The following is an 18,489-nucleotide window of genomic DNA, read 5'->3' as shown; positions in this document are numbered from 1 at the left end:
GATGATAGAGAAAGATTATAGGGAGAGAGAGAGAGAGAGAGAGAGAGAGAGATGATAGAGAGGGAAGGTGCTTGGTCATGTGTAAGTAAAAAGGGCACAGGTTTACAACTCCAGTCACAACTCCAGTCCTTGTACTATCAGACTGAATATACCTACTTTACAGTATATACTGTATGTGATAGTATTATACCTGGGTATTCAGGTGTGTGGACTGATTGATTGATCAATTACAGTTGAAGTCGGAAGTTTACATACACCTTAGCCAAGTACATTTCAACTCAGTTTTAAACAATTCCTGACATTTAATCCCAGTAAAAATTCCCTGTCTTAGGTCATTTAGGATCACCACTTTATTTTAAGAATGTGAAATGTCAGAAAAATAGCAGAGAGAATGATTTATTTCAGCTTTTATTTCTTTCATCACATTCATAGTGGGTCAGAAGTTTACATACACTCAATTAGTATTTGGTAGCATTGCCTTTAAATTGTTTAACTTGGGTCAAACATTTAGGGTAGCCTTCCACAAGCTTCCCACAATAAGTTGGGTGAATTTTGGCCCATTCCTCCTGACAGAGCTGGTGTAACTGTGTCAGGTTTGTAGGCCTCCTTGCTCGCACATGCTTTTTCAGTTCTTCCCACAAATGTTCTATGGGATTGAAGTAAGGGCTTTGTGATGGCCACTCCAATACCTTGACTTTGTTGTCCTTAAGCCATTTTGCCACAACTTTGGAAGTATGCTTGGGGTCATTGTCCATTTGGAAGACCCATTTGCGACCAAGCTTTAACTTCCAGACTGATGTCTTGAGATGTTGCTTCAATATATCCACATAATTTTCCTCCCTTCCCTTTGTGAAGTGCACCAGTCCCTCCTGCAGCAAAGCACCCCCACAACATGATGCTGCCACCCCTGTGCTTCACGGTTGGGATGGTGTTCTTTGGCTTGCAAGCCTCCGCCTTTTTCCTCCAAACATAATGATGGTCATTATGGCCAAACAGTTCTATTTTTGTTTCATCAGACCAGAGGACATTTCTCCAAAAAGTACGATCTATGTCCCCATGTGCAGTTGCAAACCGTAGTCTGGCTTTTTTATGGCAGTTTTGGAGCAGTGGCTTCTTCCTTGCTGAGCAGCCTTTCAGGTTATGTCAATATAGGACTCGTTTTAATGTGGATATAGGTTCTTTTGTACCTGTTTCCTACAGCATCTTCACAAGGTCCTTTGCTGTTCTGAGATTGATTTGCACTTTTCGCACAAAAGTACATTCATCTCTAGGAGACAGAACACGTCTCCTTCCTGAAAGGTATTATGGCTGCGTGGTCCCATGGTGTTTATACTTGCGTACTATTGTTTGTACAGATGAACGTGGTACCTTCAGGCGTTTGGAAATCCCAAGGATAAACCAGACTTGTGGAGGCCTCCAATTTTTTTTCTGAGGTCTTTGCTGATTTCTTTTGGTTTTCCCATGATGTCATGCAGAGGCACTGAGTTTGAAGGTAGACCTTGAAATACATCCACAGGTACACCTCCAATTGACTCAAATGATGTCAATTAGCCTATAAGAAGCTTCTAAAGCCATGACACAATTTTCTGGAATTTTCCAAGCTGTTTAAAGGCACAGTCAACTTAGTGTATGTAAACTTCTGACCCACTGGAATTGTGATACAGTGAAATAATCTGTCTGTAAACAATTGTTGGAAAAATTACTTGTGTCATGCACACAGTAGATGTCCTAGCCGACTTGCCAAAACTTTAGTTTGTTAACAAGAAATTTGGGGAGTGGTTGAAAAACTAGTTTTAATGACTCCAACCTAAGTGTATGTAAACTCCTGACTTCAACTGTAAGTGCCAGGGAGAAAAGTCAAGATCTACAGGTGTGCACTTCAGATCAAGGACTATCAAGCACCTCTAGCTACCAAATATCCTGTAAGCCTACAAGTACATCCCATGTGCCTCTCTTTATCAACATTGTCCCCTTCTCTCTCCCTTGCAACTTTCCTGATTTCAATATCTCTCTCCTTTCCAGGAGGCAGTGAGAACCCAGATGATGAGTACCAACGCACCGCCCAGAACAGCTGGGTCCAGCGAATGATCACCTCCCTCTTCAGCGACTCCTCCCTGTTCAACACAAGGGAGGGGCGGGCGGGGAAGGTCCATAACTTCATGCTGGGCCTCAACCTCAACACCAACATGCCCTTCTCCACCTTCGGAGACTTCATGTACCAGAACTCCTGTGCCTCCGTCGAGGATGAGGTGGATGCTGTCACAGGTCAGATGTCAAATCTGGTGATCCAGGAGTTCTGGATGTAACACATTCTAGATTCCAGATGTACCTGTATACCTGTTACAGTCTAAATAAAGCAGATTCTAGATCCAGTAGAACTTGGCTATAGAGCTCTTGTTGGAGCTGTGTACTATTCAATAGACTTACCGTGGAGTTATTGAAAGGTTATGGTGGTGATTTTATTTAAGTCTGAGTGCATAATAAAACTGCCTCAATTACAGGACAGTTACAGCACAATAGTGTTACTAAATGCCAGACTGTGTACAAATGGAAACCGCTATAGTATGACCATACACACACACACCCACACATACCCATCCACATAAATTCCCTTACTCATTTCTACCTTAACACGTTCTGTATTTATTCTGCATCGTATTCCATAACGTTCTCAGACCCCGATGAGTTTGCTGATATCTACGAGCCCCTGGACGTGAAGAGTAAGAAGATCCATATAGTAGACAGTGGTTTGACCTATAACCTCCCGTACCCCCTCATCCTGCGGCCGCAGCGTGGTGTCGACCTCATCATCTCCTTCGACTTCTCAGCTCGCCCCAGCGACTCCAGCCCGCCCTTTAAGGTCATTGTGATGACAAGCGCCACCTGACAGTACTTCCTGGTTTTAAAATGTTTATGTCTTTATTTCATTTTATCATTGATTATTTTTTTGTGAGCAATTTCTGTGTGATTATTAAGATGTCAGGATAAAAGTTTTAATAATTGAACTATGCAATAGTAATTCAAGAGGCTAGCTTTTTGACTTGTGTTTGGTATGTAGGAGCTTCTGCTGGCTGAGAAGTGGGCCCGGATGAACAAACTGCCGTTCCCTAAGATCGACCCTAAAGTGTTTGACCGCGAGGGCCTGAAAGAGTGCTACGTCTTCAAGCCAAAAAAGGGGGAACGGAACTGCCCCACTGTCATCCATTTTGTCCTGGTCAACATCAACTTCAGGACGTTCAAAGCCCCTGGTAAGTACTGTATGTGTACTGTATACCTGAGGTAGGACCAAGTCACTCGTTTTCGAGTCCACAACTCTTGTGTATACCATATGCATGTCTGTACAGGTTGTGTATGTGAAATATATTAGATTTCTTTGGTCGAGCAGTAGTTTGGTTTACAAGAAGAAGAAAAAAGAAAAAGAAAATCATGTTGTATAAGACACCTGTCTGATTCGTGCCTGGTTGAGTGGACTGATCCATTGTGGAGGCCGTGGCGATGGCATAGTCCATCGTTCTAAGACTTAAATTATGTACAATGGTGCAATGCAAATACAGTTTTTCATAACAAATGGTCGCTGTCCGCGGTTCTGAAACACATCAGTGCGCTATTGAATTGGCGCTTGTTGCTATGTGCATAATAGTAAAGTTAAACGGTGTTGAGAACAATGTGGCGGAGGCAGCAACGGAGTTAGGAGACGAGAAAATAGCCCTTGCCTTAATTGTCTAAGAAAAGTGAGGAGAGAGGAAACCCCAACTTAATTAGGTCTGTAATCAATAGCCTAACCGTTAAATGTGCCTGACTTTATAAATCATCCATATATAAAGAAATAAGACAGATCCTGCTTCTGTTGCCTGTTTTACTGTTGGGTTGGAAGTCTAATGATTCCGTGAGCACCAAGCCTCTTGCTGTTTTTAATCTTTGCTATGCTGTAATAAAGGTTTTACACTTATTTTGCTCGACCAGCCTCTCTGGTATTATTTATAATGTATTTACTGTTGTTTACACTGTTACAAATAATAATTTATAATAATAATAATAATAACCCACCTTTTTCCTTGATCTCCTTCGTATTGTTATTATTACTATTATTATGATCCTCATTATAATAATAAGTAATGTCATTATCCTTAGTAGGGTTAGTATAGCAGCCTTGTATAACCACCATCGAGCTGTAGGCCAAAGAGAGCATCCTGTTTAGTCTTAATACTGTAACTTACTTAGGCCTATATTTCAATACTTATACAGGCTACTGTATCAATCAATAATTTATTTGTTCATGTCATCACACAGCATACGAGTTATTCATGACGTGAAATGGAATCAAGCAATTTAGTTTTAAAATAAATTAACAAACGCAACCATTAAATAATTAGCTTAAACAATAAATAGGCCTAAACTGTTCTATTTCGGGAAATTTCATTAGCGAATGAATGCGACTGTTTTTAGACTTTGATGTAATAGAGGCTTTACAAAAAAAAAAAAAAAAAACGTTACAACAGACTCTCTAATACGCTTACAATTTATTTGGTGTTGTTTACGTCGTTCCAAACGGTCAGAAAAATGGTGGTAATCTAACAGCAGCTGTTTGGTACACATAATATGTACGCAGCACTTGCTCCTTACCTTATTTTTCTTGATCTCCAGTATTTTCCACAACTAGTCAAATTTATTCCACACATCTGACTTCCCCTTTACCTCCTGTGCAACCAGTAAACATTCCCCCGTTTCAAGTTTATTTGTCACGTCGTGTGCATTCATTTTTATGTCATGTGTTACGTTGGCAGTTGATTTATTTATTGAACCTTTATTTAACAAGTCAGTTAAGAACAAACTCTTATTTACAATGACGGCCTACCCCGGCCAAACACGGACGATGCTGGGCCAATTGTGTGCCGCCCTATGGGACTCCCAATCGCAGCCGGTTGTGATACAAACTGGATTCGAACCAGGGTGTCTGTAGTGATGTAGTGCCTTAGACCACAGCGCCACTCGGGAGCCCCTGAGTTTATAACCAGTTTATCGAGTTTATAACCAGTTTATTGATGTGATAATGATATGCTATATGTCAGGCCCTATTGGTCACGTGCATGTAAAGCATATATGTGTCACATAAAGAGAGCAAGGGTTGAGGGAATAGAGAATGTTTTTCTTAACAAATGATGGATTTCGGTAACAGAAATTTTCAGTCAGAAATGGCTGTGAATAAGTTGCAGCTTCAGCAACACGTACAGCGTGATACACACTATTGATGTTCTGTGGTGGTCGCTGCAGCAGGGAGGAGAGTTTTTTTTTTTAACACAGTGCAGCAAGTCTGAGCCAGGCCCAGCACAATCAAGTCAATTGCGGTCCTCTAGTCATTTGTGTGTCTTAATTATTTAATCAAACAATTTGCTTAAAGCATCAGACAAGCTCAGTGCATATAGTTGATTTGATAAAAACACATAGGATGTGTCTATATATGGAACATTTTGTCGGGGACTGCCCTAGCATACTGTACTTTTTTTTTAACCTTTATTTAATGTTCTGTTGCTGATGACTGGGATGAATGCAGAAAAAGATTTCAGGACCAGACACCCTAAGAAATGACTAGGCCTATCTGACTTATATGATTATGATGGTCATAATGATTCTTGACAATGTCATAAAGTATATTTACTTAGTCCAAGTAACGTGACACAGGATGGTCATAATGCTCCATGACAGTGTCATGAAGAGTATTTTCTGCTAGATATTTAACATAACATTTCTAACTTTTGAACGGTAGTGTATTCCATACATAAGAGTACGCTCTTTACTCACAGTGTTTGCCCATAGGGAATATGCTCCTAAGGAAGTTGAAGGTTTATGCTAGAAAAGAGGGTTGTGTGTGGGATTGATATCTTACAAGCTGCCTGGGAAGGTGACTCATAAGGAGAAGATCTATGACCAGGTGCTATGTTGGGAATCTCTTACTATGCTGAGAGCGTAGTGTGTGTAAACAGGGTAAACATCATCGGCCATAGGGAGACAGGGACACGTAGACACTGGCCAGGCCTCTCTCCTCTGCTCACACACTGAATTATAGTGTTTTAGGGCCTCACGAACGAGGAACACTCACATGTATACATCCTCTGCTGTATTTGTGTTGTGTAGGAGAGAGAGTAGGTCATATCACTGGTCTGGTATTCCCCTGTAGAGTCAGTGACAAGTGTGCCATCATTTAGTGATCATTCATTCATGGAATTAGGAAATACATGAGAAGACATGTTTTAACAACCCAACCCAACCTCGTAAGGCAGACGGAAATAGTTGCCGTACCTGCAGGCAACAGATTACGTAGTGTGTGGCCGTTTTGTCTAGTCCACGTCCTCAGTTAGAGCCCTGCTTGGGCATGAAATTTAAGCCCTACCCATGCCCGATTGCTTCTGCCAAATTTAAAGGCCCGACCCTGCCCGAAACCCAAAATCAGAAATAACCTCCTCTGTTAGTAGATCCATTAGCTGCTCCTCTCTGTCTGTCACTTGCTCCCTGCGCGCTGCTCACTCTGCATGCGTTCTGCTCATGGTGGCTCTGGGTCTGTGAGTATCCAAAGCAACGGCTCCACTTGGGCTGCTCTGCTCAATGATGAGACATGAGAAAGCAGTTAGTGGTTAGCTACTTTTTACCACTAAACTCTGACAGAACTCGAGGAACATTATTATTTTCTGTGAAATATATTTGAAATTGAAGCACTTCTGACACCATGTTATGATCTTTGATCTAAGTCAGATATGGCTGTATTGCGCAGCAGAGCACAAGCAAATGTCTCAGTTTAAAAATGTTTGTGATCGATTTAGTGATACCCGAGCCTTGCCCATACCCGAGTTACTGATGGAAAAACAGACCATACCCGGCCCTGACTCGATGTATAATGTCGGGGCCCGTCGGACTCGAGTCGGATAGCAGAGCTCTACCGTCAGTCAAACTGCTCAGTGCTCAACATAGAGCTGGGCGACAAAAACCCATATCTTTATACATTTCCTGAATTTATGTTATAACGATAAGTAGAACGATACATTTAAAAGGAAAGAGTCAACCATTTTGAATCTTATATCTTTTTTTGTGCATTTCTTAGGGATGTTCTATCGATTCCCAGAGTCATATTTTCATGTGTATCTGAGCTATTGCCGTTCAGGCAGGCAGAAATATATACAGTGGGGAAAACAAGTATTTGATACACTGCCGATTTTGCAGGTTTTCCTACTTCCAAAGCATGTAGAGGTCTATAATTTTTATAATAGGTACACTTCACCTGTGAGAGACGGAATCTAGGACTTTTAAGTAATTAATTTGCATTTTATTGCATGACATAAGTATTTGATCACCTACCAACCAGTAAGAATTCCGGCTCTCACAGACCTGTTAGTTTTTCTTTAAGAAGCCCTCCTGCTCTCCACTCATTACCTGTATTAATTGCACCTGTTTGAACTCGTTACCTGTATAAAAGACACCTGTCCACACACTCAATCAAACAGACTCCAACCTCTCCACAATGGCCAAGACCAGAGAGCTGTGTAAGGACATCAGGGATAAAATTGTAGACCTGCACAAGGCTGGGATGGGCTACAGGACAATAGGCAAGCAGCTTGGTGAGAAGGCAACAACTGTTGGCGCAATTATTAGAAAATGGAAGAAGTTCAAGATGGCGGTCAATCACCCTCGGTCGAGGGCTCCATGCAAGATCTCACCTCGTGGGGCATCAATGATCATGAGGAAGGTGAGGGATGAGCCCAGAACTACACGGCAGGACCTGGTCAATGACCTGAAGAGAACTGGGACCACAGTCTCAAAGAAAACCATTAGTAACACACTACGCCGTCATGGATTAAAATCCTGCAGCACACGCAAGCTCCCCCTGCTCAAGCCAGCGCATGTCCAGGCCCGTCTGAAGTTTGCCAATGACCATCTGGATGATCCAGAGGAGGAATGGGAGAAGGTCATGTGGTCTGATGAGACAAAAATATAGCTTTTTGTTCTAAACTCCACTCGCCGTGTTTGGAGGAAGAAGAAGGATGAGTTCATCTCCAAGAACACCATCCCAACCGTGAAGCATGGAGGTGGAAACATCATTCTTTGGGGATGCTTTTCTGCAAAGGGGACAGGACGACTGCACCGTATTGAGGGGAGGATGGATGGGGCCATGTATCGCGAGATCTTGGCCAACAACCTCCTTCCCTCAGTAAGAGCATTGAAGATGGGTCGTGGCTGGGTCTTCCAGCATGACAACGACCCGAAACACACAGCCAGGGCAACTAAGGAGTGCCTCCGTAAGACGCATCTCAAGGTCCTGGAGTGGCCTAGCCAGTCTCCAGACCTAAACCCAATAGAAAATCTTTGGAGGGAGCAGAAAGTCTGTATTGCCCAGCGACAGCCCCGAAACCTGAAGGATCTGGAGAAGGTCTGTATGGAGGAGTGGGCCAAAATCCCTGCTGCAGTGTCTGCAAACCTGGTCAAGAACTACAGGAAACGTATGATCTCTGTAATTGCAAATAAAGGTTTCTGTACCAAATATTAAGTTCTGCTTTTCTGATGTATCAAATACTTATGTCATGCAATAAAATGCAAATGAATTACTTAAAAATCATACAATGTGATTTTCTGGATTTTTGTTTTAGATTCCGTCTCTCACAGTTGAAGTGTACCTATGATAAAAATTACAGACGTCTACATGCTTTGTAAGTAGAAAAACCTGCAAAATCTGCAGTGTATCAAATACTTGTTCTCCCCACTGTACATGATGCGAAACTCGCCATACTAGCTGTATTTCTGCCTGCTTGCATTGATAGAACATGTCTCAAAAACGATATAACATTAAAACTAAGTGAATGTTTCCTTTAAGGTTTGAGATTAGGGTTAAAAAAGACAAATTAAAATATATATATTTTTTAAACAAGTGCCCGGCACTGGGATTGAACCCACGACATTCAGAGGCATAACTCACGATTTAAGAGATACTGTTACAGTAATAAGATGTTAACAGGCAGTCGTATTGCCCCGAGTGGAGGAGAAATTTCAAAGTAAATAAAATGACTAGCCATCGTTTGTTAAAACGGGTTGACAGCTCACCATCACCCTGGAGCTTGGGCTGAAACATCCATAGTTCTGAATGAGTCATATGATATAGGCTAGTATTAGCTATCACTGTCACACAAGGAAAGAATGGTATATGACCAATTAATAGTTAGTCATAGTCACTATCATCCTGAAGGACATACAGTGCCTTCAGAAAGTATTCACACCTCTTGACTCTTCCTTTGTAGTGACTGGATGTATTGATACACCATCCAAAGTGTAATTAATAACTTTACCATGCTCAAAGGGATTTTGAAAGTCTCCTTTTTTTTTACCCATCTACCAATAGGTGCCCTTCTTTGTGAGTCATTGTAAAAAACATCCTGGTCTTTGTGGTTGAACATGTGTTTGAAATTCACTGCTCGACTGAGGGACCTTACAGATCATTTTATGTGTGGAGTACAAAGATGAGGTAGTCATAAAAAAATTATGTTAAAAACACTTATCTGTGAGTCCATGACTTTTTAAGCACATTTTTACTCCTTAACTTATTTAGGCTTGCCATAACAAAGGGGTTGAATACTAATTAAACTAAAGACATTTCAGCTTTACATTTTTTATTAATTTGTAAAAATGTCTAATTCCACTTTGACATTATTGGGTGTTATGTGTAGGTCAGTGACACAAACATCTCAATTGAATCCATTTTAAATTCAGGCTGTAACACAATAAAATGTGGAAAAAGTCAAGAGGTGTTGATACTTTCTGAAGTACATATCATCCTGTTGCTGTGTGTTTGAAGGAGTTCCTCGTGAGACGGAAAAGGAGAAGGAGATGGCTGACTTTGACATCTTCGACGACCCTGAGACGCCGTACTCCACGTTTAACTTCCAGTACTCCAACCAGGCCTTCACACAGCTCCACGACCTCATGGAGTTCAACACACTCAACAACATCGAGGTACGTTCAACCTTCAACTGCATCACCACTGGCTACTGTACATCCATTTCTAAATATGTTAGAAGGTCGGATAGTCTTTGGAAGAGTTAGATCGATTAGGAGCTCTAAAAAAGGGAATGTCGATATGGAATGTTCAAACATATGGTTCCAAGATGGCGTAGCAGTCGGACGTGTGTTTGTATTGTCCTGTATTGTCCTGTAGCGTGTAAATAGTAAATAGTCTTCGTATTTTTCGTATACATTTCGTATATATTTTAATTTCACTTTCCATCTAGGAACTGAATATACATTCCTACATTCCGCCTCACCCAATGTGGTACGGACCTGCTATTTTTTTTATACTTTAGAACCGTAACCCCAAGCAGAAGCTAGCCAGATAACTAGCTACTAGCTAGTAGTCAGTTAGCCACTGCTGCGGTCTTCACCCTCAACTCGGACACAGCCAGCTTCAATACCGGGCCAACACCTGCCAGTCTGCAAGCGCGATATCAACCGAGAGCATATAGGACTGCTTTTTCTCTACCACATCACCGGATTCCTGACGCAAGCTCTGGACAATTACACCGTATCATCACAGCTAGCTAGCTGCAACCGAGTGGCTACTACTGGCTAACACCTCTGTCCCGAAGCAAGCACCAGTTAGCCTTGAGCTAGCCTCGAGCTAGGCCCATCTGCCGGCTAGCTGCAAGCGCGATATCAACCCAGAGCATATAGGACTGCTTTCTCTCTACCACATCACCGGATTCCTGACGCAAGCTCTGGACAATTACACCGTATCATCACAGCTAGCTAGCTGCAACCGAGTGGCTACTACTGGCTAACACCACTGTCCCGAAGCAAGCACCAGTTAGCCTTGAGCTAGCCTCGAGCTAGGCCCATCTGCCGGCTAGCTGAAGAGCTAGCGCTAGCGCCATTGCGCCAGACCCCCTCCGTCTGAGCAGACCACCCCCCGGGCTACTAACTTTATACGCCGCGTGCTAGCTTAGTGGAGGCCTCCTCTGCTCCATCTACGGCTGCCCCCTGGACACTATGATCACTTGGCTACATAGCTGATGCATGCTTGACTGTCCATTAATTCACGGTACTCCATTCTGTTTATTTGTGTTTTACCTGTCGGCTCTGTGCTTTAACTCAGGATCTGTGTGTAGTTAATCCGACCCTCTCTGCCTAGTCGTCGCCATTTTTACCTGTTGTTGCTGTGTTAGACTAACACCCTGTTATTGCTGCTGTTATCTTACCTGTTGTTTTAGCTAGCTCTCCCAATCAAGACCTGCAATCACTTTATGCCTTATTGTATGTCTCTCTCAAATATCAATATGCCTTGCATACTGTTGTTCAGGCTAGTTTTCATTATCATTGTTTTGGTTTGCAATGGACCCTGTAGTTCCACTCTCCGTACCTCTGATACCCCCTTTGTCCCACCCCCCACACATGCGGTGACCTCACCCATTGAGACCAGCATGTCCAGAGATACAACCTCTCTTATCATCACCCAGTGCCTGGGCTTGCCTCCGCTGTACCCGCGCCCCTCCATACCCCTGTCTGCACATTATGCCCAGAATCTATTCTACCACGCCCATAAATCTGCTCCTTTTATTCTTTGTCCCCAACGCTCTAGGCGACCAGTTTTGATAGCCTTTAGCCGCACCCTCATCCTACTACTCCTCTGTTCCTCGGGTGATGTGGAGGTAAACCCAGGCCCTGCATGTCCCCAGTCACCCTCATTTGTTGACTTCTGCGATCGAAAAAGCCTTGGCCTCATGCATGTCAACATCAGAAGCCTCCTCCCTAAGTTTGCCTTACTCACCGCTTTAGCACACTCTGCCAATCCTGATGTCCTTGCCGTGTCCGAATCCTGGCTTAGGAAGGCCACCAAAAATTCGGAGATTTCCATACCCAACTATAACACTTTCCGTCAAGATAGAACTGCCAAAGGGGGAGGAGTTGCAATCTACTGCAGAGATAGCCTGCAAAGTTCTGTCATACTTTCCAGGTCTATGCCCAAACAGTTCGAACTTCTAATTTTAAAAATTAATCTCTCCAGAAATAAGTCTCTCACCGTTGCCGCCTGCTACCGACCCCCCTCAGCTCCCAGCTGTGCCCTGGACACCATCTGTGAATTGATCGCTCCCCATCTAGCTTCAGAGTTTGTTCTGTTAGGTGACCTAAACTGGGATATGCTTAACACCCCGGCAGTCCTACAATCCAAGCTTGATGCCCTCAATCTCACACAAATCATCAAGGAACCCACCAGGTACAACCCTAAATCCGTAAACATGGGCACCCTAATAGACATTATCCTGACCAACCTGCCCTCCAAATACACCTCTGCTGTCTTCAATCAAGATCTCAGCGATCACTGCCTCATTGCCTGTATCCGCCACGGGTCCGCGGTCAAACGACCACCCCTCATCACTGTCAAACGCTCCCTAAAACACTTCTGCGAGCAGGCCTTTCTAATCGACCTGGCCCGGGTACCCTGGAAGGATATTGACCTCATCCCGTCAGTTGAGGATGCCTGGTCATTCTTTAAATGTTACTTCCTCACCATATTAGACAAGCATGCTCCGTTCAAAAAATGCAGAACCAAAAACAGATATAGCCCTTGGTTCACTCCTGACCTGACTGCCCTCGACCAGCACAAAAACATCCTGTGGCGAACTGCAATAGCATCGAAGAGCCCCCGCGATATGCAACTGTTCAGGGAAGTCAGGAACCAATACACGCAGTCAGTCAGGAAAGCAAAGGCCAGCTTTTTCAAGCAGAAATTCGCATCCTGTAGCTCTAACTCCAAAAAGTTCTGGGATACTGTAAAGTCCATGGAGAACAAGAGCACCTCCTCCCAGCTGCCCACTGCACTGAGGCTAGGTAACACGGTCACCACCGATAAATCCGTGATAATCGAAGACTTCAACAAGCATTTCTCAATGGCTGGCCATGCCTTCCTCCTGGCGACTCCAACCTTGGCCAACAGCCCCGCCCCCCCCGCTGCTACTCGCCCAAGCCTCCCCAGCTTCTCCTTTACCCAAATCCAGATAGCAGATGTTCTGAAAGAGCTGGAAAACCTGGACCCATACAAATCAGCTGGGCTTGACAATCTGGACCCCCTATTCCTGAAACTGTCCGCCGCCATTGTCGCACCCCCTATTACCAGCCTGTTCAACCTCTCCTTCGTATCATCTGAGATCCCCAAGGATTGGAAAGCTGCCGCGGTCATCCCCCTCTTCAAAGGGGGAGACACCCTGGACCCAAACTGTTACAGACCTATATCCATCCTGCCCTGCCTATCTAAGGTCTTCGAAAGCCAAGTCAACAAACAGATCACTGACCATCTCGAATCCCACCGTACCTTCTCCGCTGTGCAATCCAGTTTCCGAGCCGGTCACGGGTGCACCTCAGCCACGCTCAAGGTACTAAACGACATCATAACCGCCATCGATAAAAGACATTACTGTGCAGCCGTCTTCATCGACCTGGCCAAGGCTTTCGACTCTGTCAATCACCATATTCTTATCGGCAGACTCGGTAGCCTCGGTTTTTCTAATGACTGCCTTGCCTGGTTCACCAACTACTTTGCAGACAGAGTTCAGTGTGTCAAATCGGAGGGCATGTTGTCCGGTCCTCTGGCAGTCTCTATGGGGGTACCACAGGGTTCAATTCTCGGGCCGACTCTTTTCTCTGTATACATCAATGATGTTGCTCTTGCTGCGGGCGATTCCCTGATCCACCTCTACGCAGACGACACCATTCTATATACTTCCGGCCCTTCCTTGGACACTGTGCTATCTAACCTCCAAACGAGCTTCAATGCCATACAACACTCCTTCCGTGGCCTCCAACTGCTCTTAAACGCTAGTAAAACCAAATGCATGCTTTTCAACCGTTCGCTGCCTGCACCCGCACGCCCGACTAGCATCACCACCCTGGACGGTTCCGACCTAGAATATGTGGACATCTATAAGTACCTAGGTGTCTGGCTAGACTGCAAACTCTCCTTCCAGACTCATATCAAACATCTCCAATCCAAAATCAAATCAAGAATCGGCTTTCTATTCCGCAACAAAGCCTCCTTCACTCACGCCGCCAAACTTACCCTAGTAAAACTGACTATCCTACCGATCCTCGACTTCGGCGATGTCATCTACAAAATAGCTTCCAACACTCTACTCAGCAAACTGGACGCAGTTTATCACAGTGCCATTCGTTTTGTTACTAAAGCACCTTATACGACCCACCACTGCGACCTGTATGCCCTAGTCGGCTGGCCCTCGCTACATGTTCGTCGTCAGACCCACTGGCTCCAGGTCATCTACAAGGCTATGCTAGGTAAAGTGCCGCCTTATCTCAGTTCACTGGTCACGATGGCTACACCCACCCGCAGCACGCGCTCCAGCAGGTGTATCTCACTGATCATCCCTAAAGCTAAAACCTCATTTGGACGCCTTTCCTTCCAGTTCTCTGCTGCCTGCGACTGGAACGAATTGCAAAAATCTCTGAAGTTGGAGACTTTTATCTCCCTCAACAACTTTAAAAATCTGCTATCCGAGCAGCTAACCGATCGCTGCAGCTGTACATAGTCCATCTGTAAACTACCCACCCAATTTACCTACCTCACCCCCCATACTGCTTTTATTTATTTACTTTTCTGCTCTTTTGCACACCAGTATCTCTTCTTGCACATGTTCATCTGATGATTTATCACTCCAGTGTTAATCTGCTAAATTGTAATTATTCGATTTATTGCCTACCTCATGCCTTTTGCACACATTGTATATAGATTCTCTTTTTTCTACCATGTTATTGACTTGTTTATTGTTTACTCCATGTGTAACTCTGTGTTGTCTGTTCACACTGCTATGCTTTATCTTGGCCAGGTCGCAGTTGCAAATGAGAACTTGTTCTCAACTAGCCTACCTGGTTAAATAAAGGTGAAATAAAATAAATAAAAGGTCAATTTGAATGCTGGAGCCAATGCTGGAGCCACATTAAGTTGTTCTGGCTCTTATGCACTGTGTGTGGCTGTCTAAAAAGATCCCACGAATCAAAAGGTCAGTTCAGTCGGTCAGAACTAATATGCCAATGACTAAAGGGGTTTCTCGAAATGACAGAAGTACTGTATGTAGGTAGATACTGATTCCTGCTCCTGATTCCTGCTCAAACCACCCTCAACAAAGAGGTCAATTCGGTTAGCCAGAACTAATGTATGTAAAACAATATTCCAACAACGTAAATGTCAGTTCAGCCAGGCAGATGTAATGTATGTAAAACAATCCAGCAACATCAATGTTTGCTCAATTATCCGTCAGTAACTAGGGGTCCCCCGGACATGGAACGGACATGGAACTTCAAACATCTGTGTAGGCCTATGCTAATTGTTTTTTATCTAACCTCTAACCACATTTCAATTAATTATGATTTCTTGTTAACGGTCAATTGACTAACCACTTGTGTAGGTTAATACAGAGTGTTTTATCCATTCCACCTCCTCCATCCACCTCTCTCTTGACCAGGTGATAAAAGATGCCATTAAGGAGAGCATCATGTACAGGAAGGAGAATCCATCCCGCTGCTCCGTGTCCCTCTCACTCAACGAGATCCAGAACAAAATGTTCCTGAAGCGGGAGACGCGGGAGAAACCCCGGAAGTGAGAGCCGGAATGCCGGGAAGAGCAAGGTCAAGCTATCAGACGAAACTGTGGCATTGGAGAGTGGAGATTTTCCTATATTTTTACATTTTTTCATTAGGGAAACTTTGTTGGTTTGTTTTGTCCATCTAATGTGAATGAAGAGGGTTTGGTGTAAATCATGGAAACCTGTGGTGGATATCACTGAACAACATGACAAAGACTTGTTCTGGACCCTAAAGTTGAGTGATATAAAGTCTGAAGAGATGTCCCAATAGCAGTAAACTAAACTCAAGGTTCCTTAATTGACTTTCCATTTTTATAAGTGCTACTCATGTATGTATTATGTGTTTTTAATGTAGCAGGGTTTTCCTATAGTATAGTTGTAAACAGTTGTTACTGATCTAAACAAGTGATCTCATAGGAAACCATGGAAACCATAGAAGAAGAGGCGTCCTTAAACCATCAGGTTGTGTTCGATGCCAACTACTAAAACACAGCCAAGTGCAACCGTCTGAATTCCTCAAACATCTCAATTATGTTTATTCAACGCAGGGAGTGGCTCCAACAACAAACAACACTCAACACCATAGAAACGGCCTTTCTGTCTGCCTCCTTTATAGTCCTCTCTCACGTTAGAGTGTGTTTATTTTCCTGACTGTGTTATTTCAGGCTTCCCCTTATATATTCGGATCAAGTTTTTTTTGTTGGGGCAGAGTAGTTTCCTCCCACCGTGACCCCTCCTCACCCCCACCATCCTCCCATACACACCAGATATGGTCTGGTGTGTCTGTGCTGAGGTGGGGTGAGAGGGGTGGGGTGTAACCCTGGAGAGGGTGTGGTGTGATGGCTTCACGGCTCTTGTCGGCACACAATGGAATTTCAAACACTACACCTACACCTGCAGCAGCGTCTGAAGAGAAGTATCTGACATACTACACCTACACTTGCAGGGGTCAAAGGGTATCCAGTGTGCTGTGGAATTTTACACAGAACAGAAAACCCTGTCTGCTGACCATGGTCTGCCTGAGCTCACATTTCAGCCTAGTTTTTAAAACAATGTTATGTAAAAGAGGTGATTTTCTTAAGCTTTTATCACAGTAGCCCAAACTTAAATTATTTCTAGCTGGCAACTTGTTTTTTTTTGTGTGTTTTTACTGTGTATTTTCTTTTGTGCAAATTAATATTTCTGCATTCTTTAACCCTTTAACCTTATTTTTTATTACTTTTAGGTCACAAGAGGTTGGTGGCACCTTAATTGGGGATGACGGGCTCGTGGTAATGGCTGGAGTGGAATGGTATCAAATACATCAAACACATGGTTTCCAAGAAACCTTGGTTTGCATGTGTTTGATGCCATTCCATTTGCTCTGTTCTAGCCATTATTAAGAGCCGTCCTCCCCTCAGCAGCCACCACTGCTTTAGGTCTCCCAGAGATTGTCATATTGTTGTTGGCTATTTTCAGACTGAATTGCATTTCATACTGAACTTTGTGCCACGTCGCACAAGCAATGACAGTCATTCCGCTTGATCTTTTCAGGACACCTGTGTGGCACCTTTTTATTCAATGGATGTTATTCTCTTAGGTAGAATGAGTATATGGATAGTATGACATATGTCTTTTTTTCATGTAAAGCTGTCTTGGACTACAGTAAATAGTCTTGTTTTTTTTGTTTTATGTTTTTTTGCAATTTTTACAATTATGGGAAATAAAGTGTTAAAAGGATTTGAAACTGAGAGGACCCAAGTAGTGTAGTCATACACTTCTGCTTTTCTTACTATGTCCTTTTTATTATTTTAACCAATAACATACACCATGTTTATGTACAACGTACATGTAATTGAATAAAAGTCCAAGTTGTCTTCTTTCTCGGTAATCCAACACCCACTATACATGTTATTGTGGCTTGGAAAAGGGAAGAATTCCTGGTTGTAGCAGTACTTGCCAACACTATTCATCTCATGCAATGTTTCCACTATAGAAATGGCAATTTGATGCTTGAATTCACGACCATGTAGACCCCGGAAATCAGAGGTTTAACACACACACACACACACACACACTGTAACTTTCACTGGACTGGAAAACATATTTTAGGCTTATGAAAGGAAATACCTTGGCCAGGCCTAGATGACCTAGATCTGGCTGTGTCTTTTTCATAGGTCTGCTACTATGAGAAACCCCATCACAACAAGGACAATGTGGCCACAGTAAAATAATCCACCTGAAACCTTCATAAAATGAAGCCCAGGCAGTTTCTTAGCAGAATCTTCCTCCAGCTACAGAACTTAACCGTAGCCACCCACAGGCTGGTTAGAGACCTGTTGAAGCACATCGCACAGTAAATCATTACATTTTCCAATTAAATCATCATGCAAAAGTAATATTCCCATCATGTGAGAGTACTAATTATGTGCTTAGGATAGTTTGCTGCGGTGCACGTCTGAGGGTGCCTCCTCTCTGGCATGAAAACCACTCGCCTAACGCCCTCTGGATTGACTTTAACGTGCTCCGTTTACTGTAGCCTAGCTGCACAGCACAGCCATGCCTGGCAGACACAGACAAACATTCAGAAACCTTCAAGGCCTTTGAAGGCTACACTCAAAAGCCTTGTCGCCCTAGAGTGCTGTCTGCCTGTCTATCTTAATGTATGTGAGGTGAGAATGATTTCCATATTGGCGTGTTATTATGTTATTCTCACACACCACACGTAAGGGTCATGTATGTGCCTGCATGTTTTCTTCTTGATGTGCTGAGTCACTCTCACCGCACACAGACAGACGGGCTGTGGTGCACCCCAGTAACCAAGACGGGGCTGCTCTGGAGGAACGCACGCAACCAGACACACACAGGCCTCTACCATCATACAGTGTGA

At 43.5% G+C, this 18,489-nt stretch overlaps 1 protein-coding gene across 1 annotated transcript in view; it reads left to right on the top strand.

The window, feature by feature from the left end:
* Positions 1–17,490, top strand: part of pla2g4ab (phospholipase A2, group IVAb (cytosolic, calcium-dependent)) — a 59,925-nt gene extending 42,435 nt beyond the window's left edge. Inside the window, exons 14-18 of the mRNA XM_055943697.1 lie at positions 2,023–2,265; positions 2,676–2,860; positions 3,059–3,248; positions 9,833–9,990; positions 15,501–17,490. Coding sequence (XP_055799672.1) covers positions 2,023–2,265; positions 2,676–2,860; positions 3,059–3,248; positions 9,833–9,990; positions 15,501–15,638 — 914 coding nt within the window. The 3' untranslated portion in view covers positions 15,639–17,490. The remainder of the gene's footprint in view (positions 1–2,022; positions 2,266–2,675; positions 2,861–3,058; positions 3,249–9,832; positions 9,991–15,500) is intronic.
* The last annotated feature ends 999 nt before the right edge of the window (positions 17,491–18,489 follow it).

The sequence above is a fragment of the Salvelinus fontinalis genome, chromosome 14, assembly GCF_029448725.1.
Source record: "Salvelinus fontinalis isolate EN_2023a chromosome 14, ASM2944872v1, whole genome shotgun sequence".
Lineage (NCBI taxonomy): Eukaryota > Metazoa > Chordata > Actinopteri > Salmoniformes > Salmonidae > Salvelinus > Salvelinus fontinalis.
This window is presented reverse-complemented; position numbering and strand designations above follow the sequence as displayed.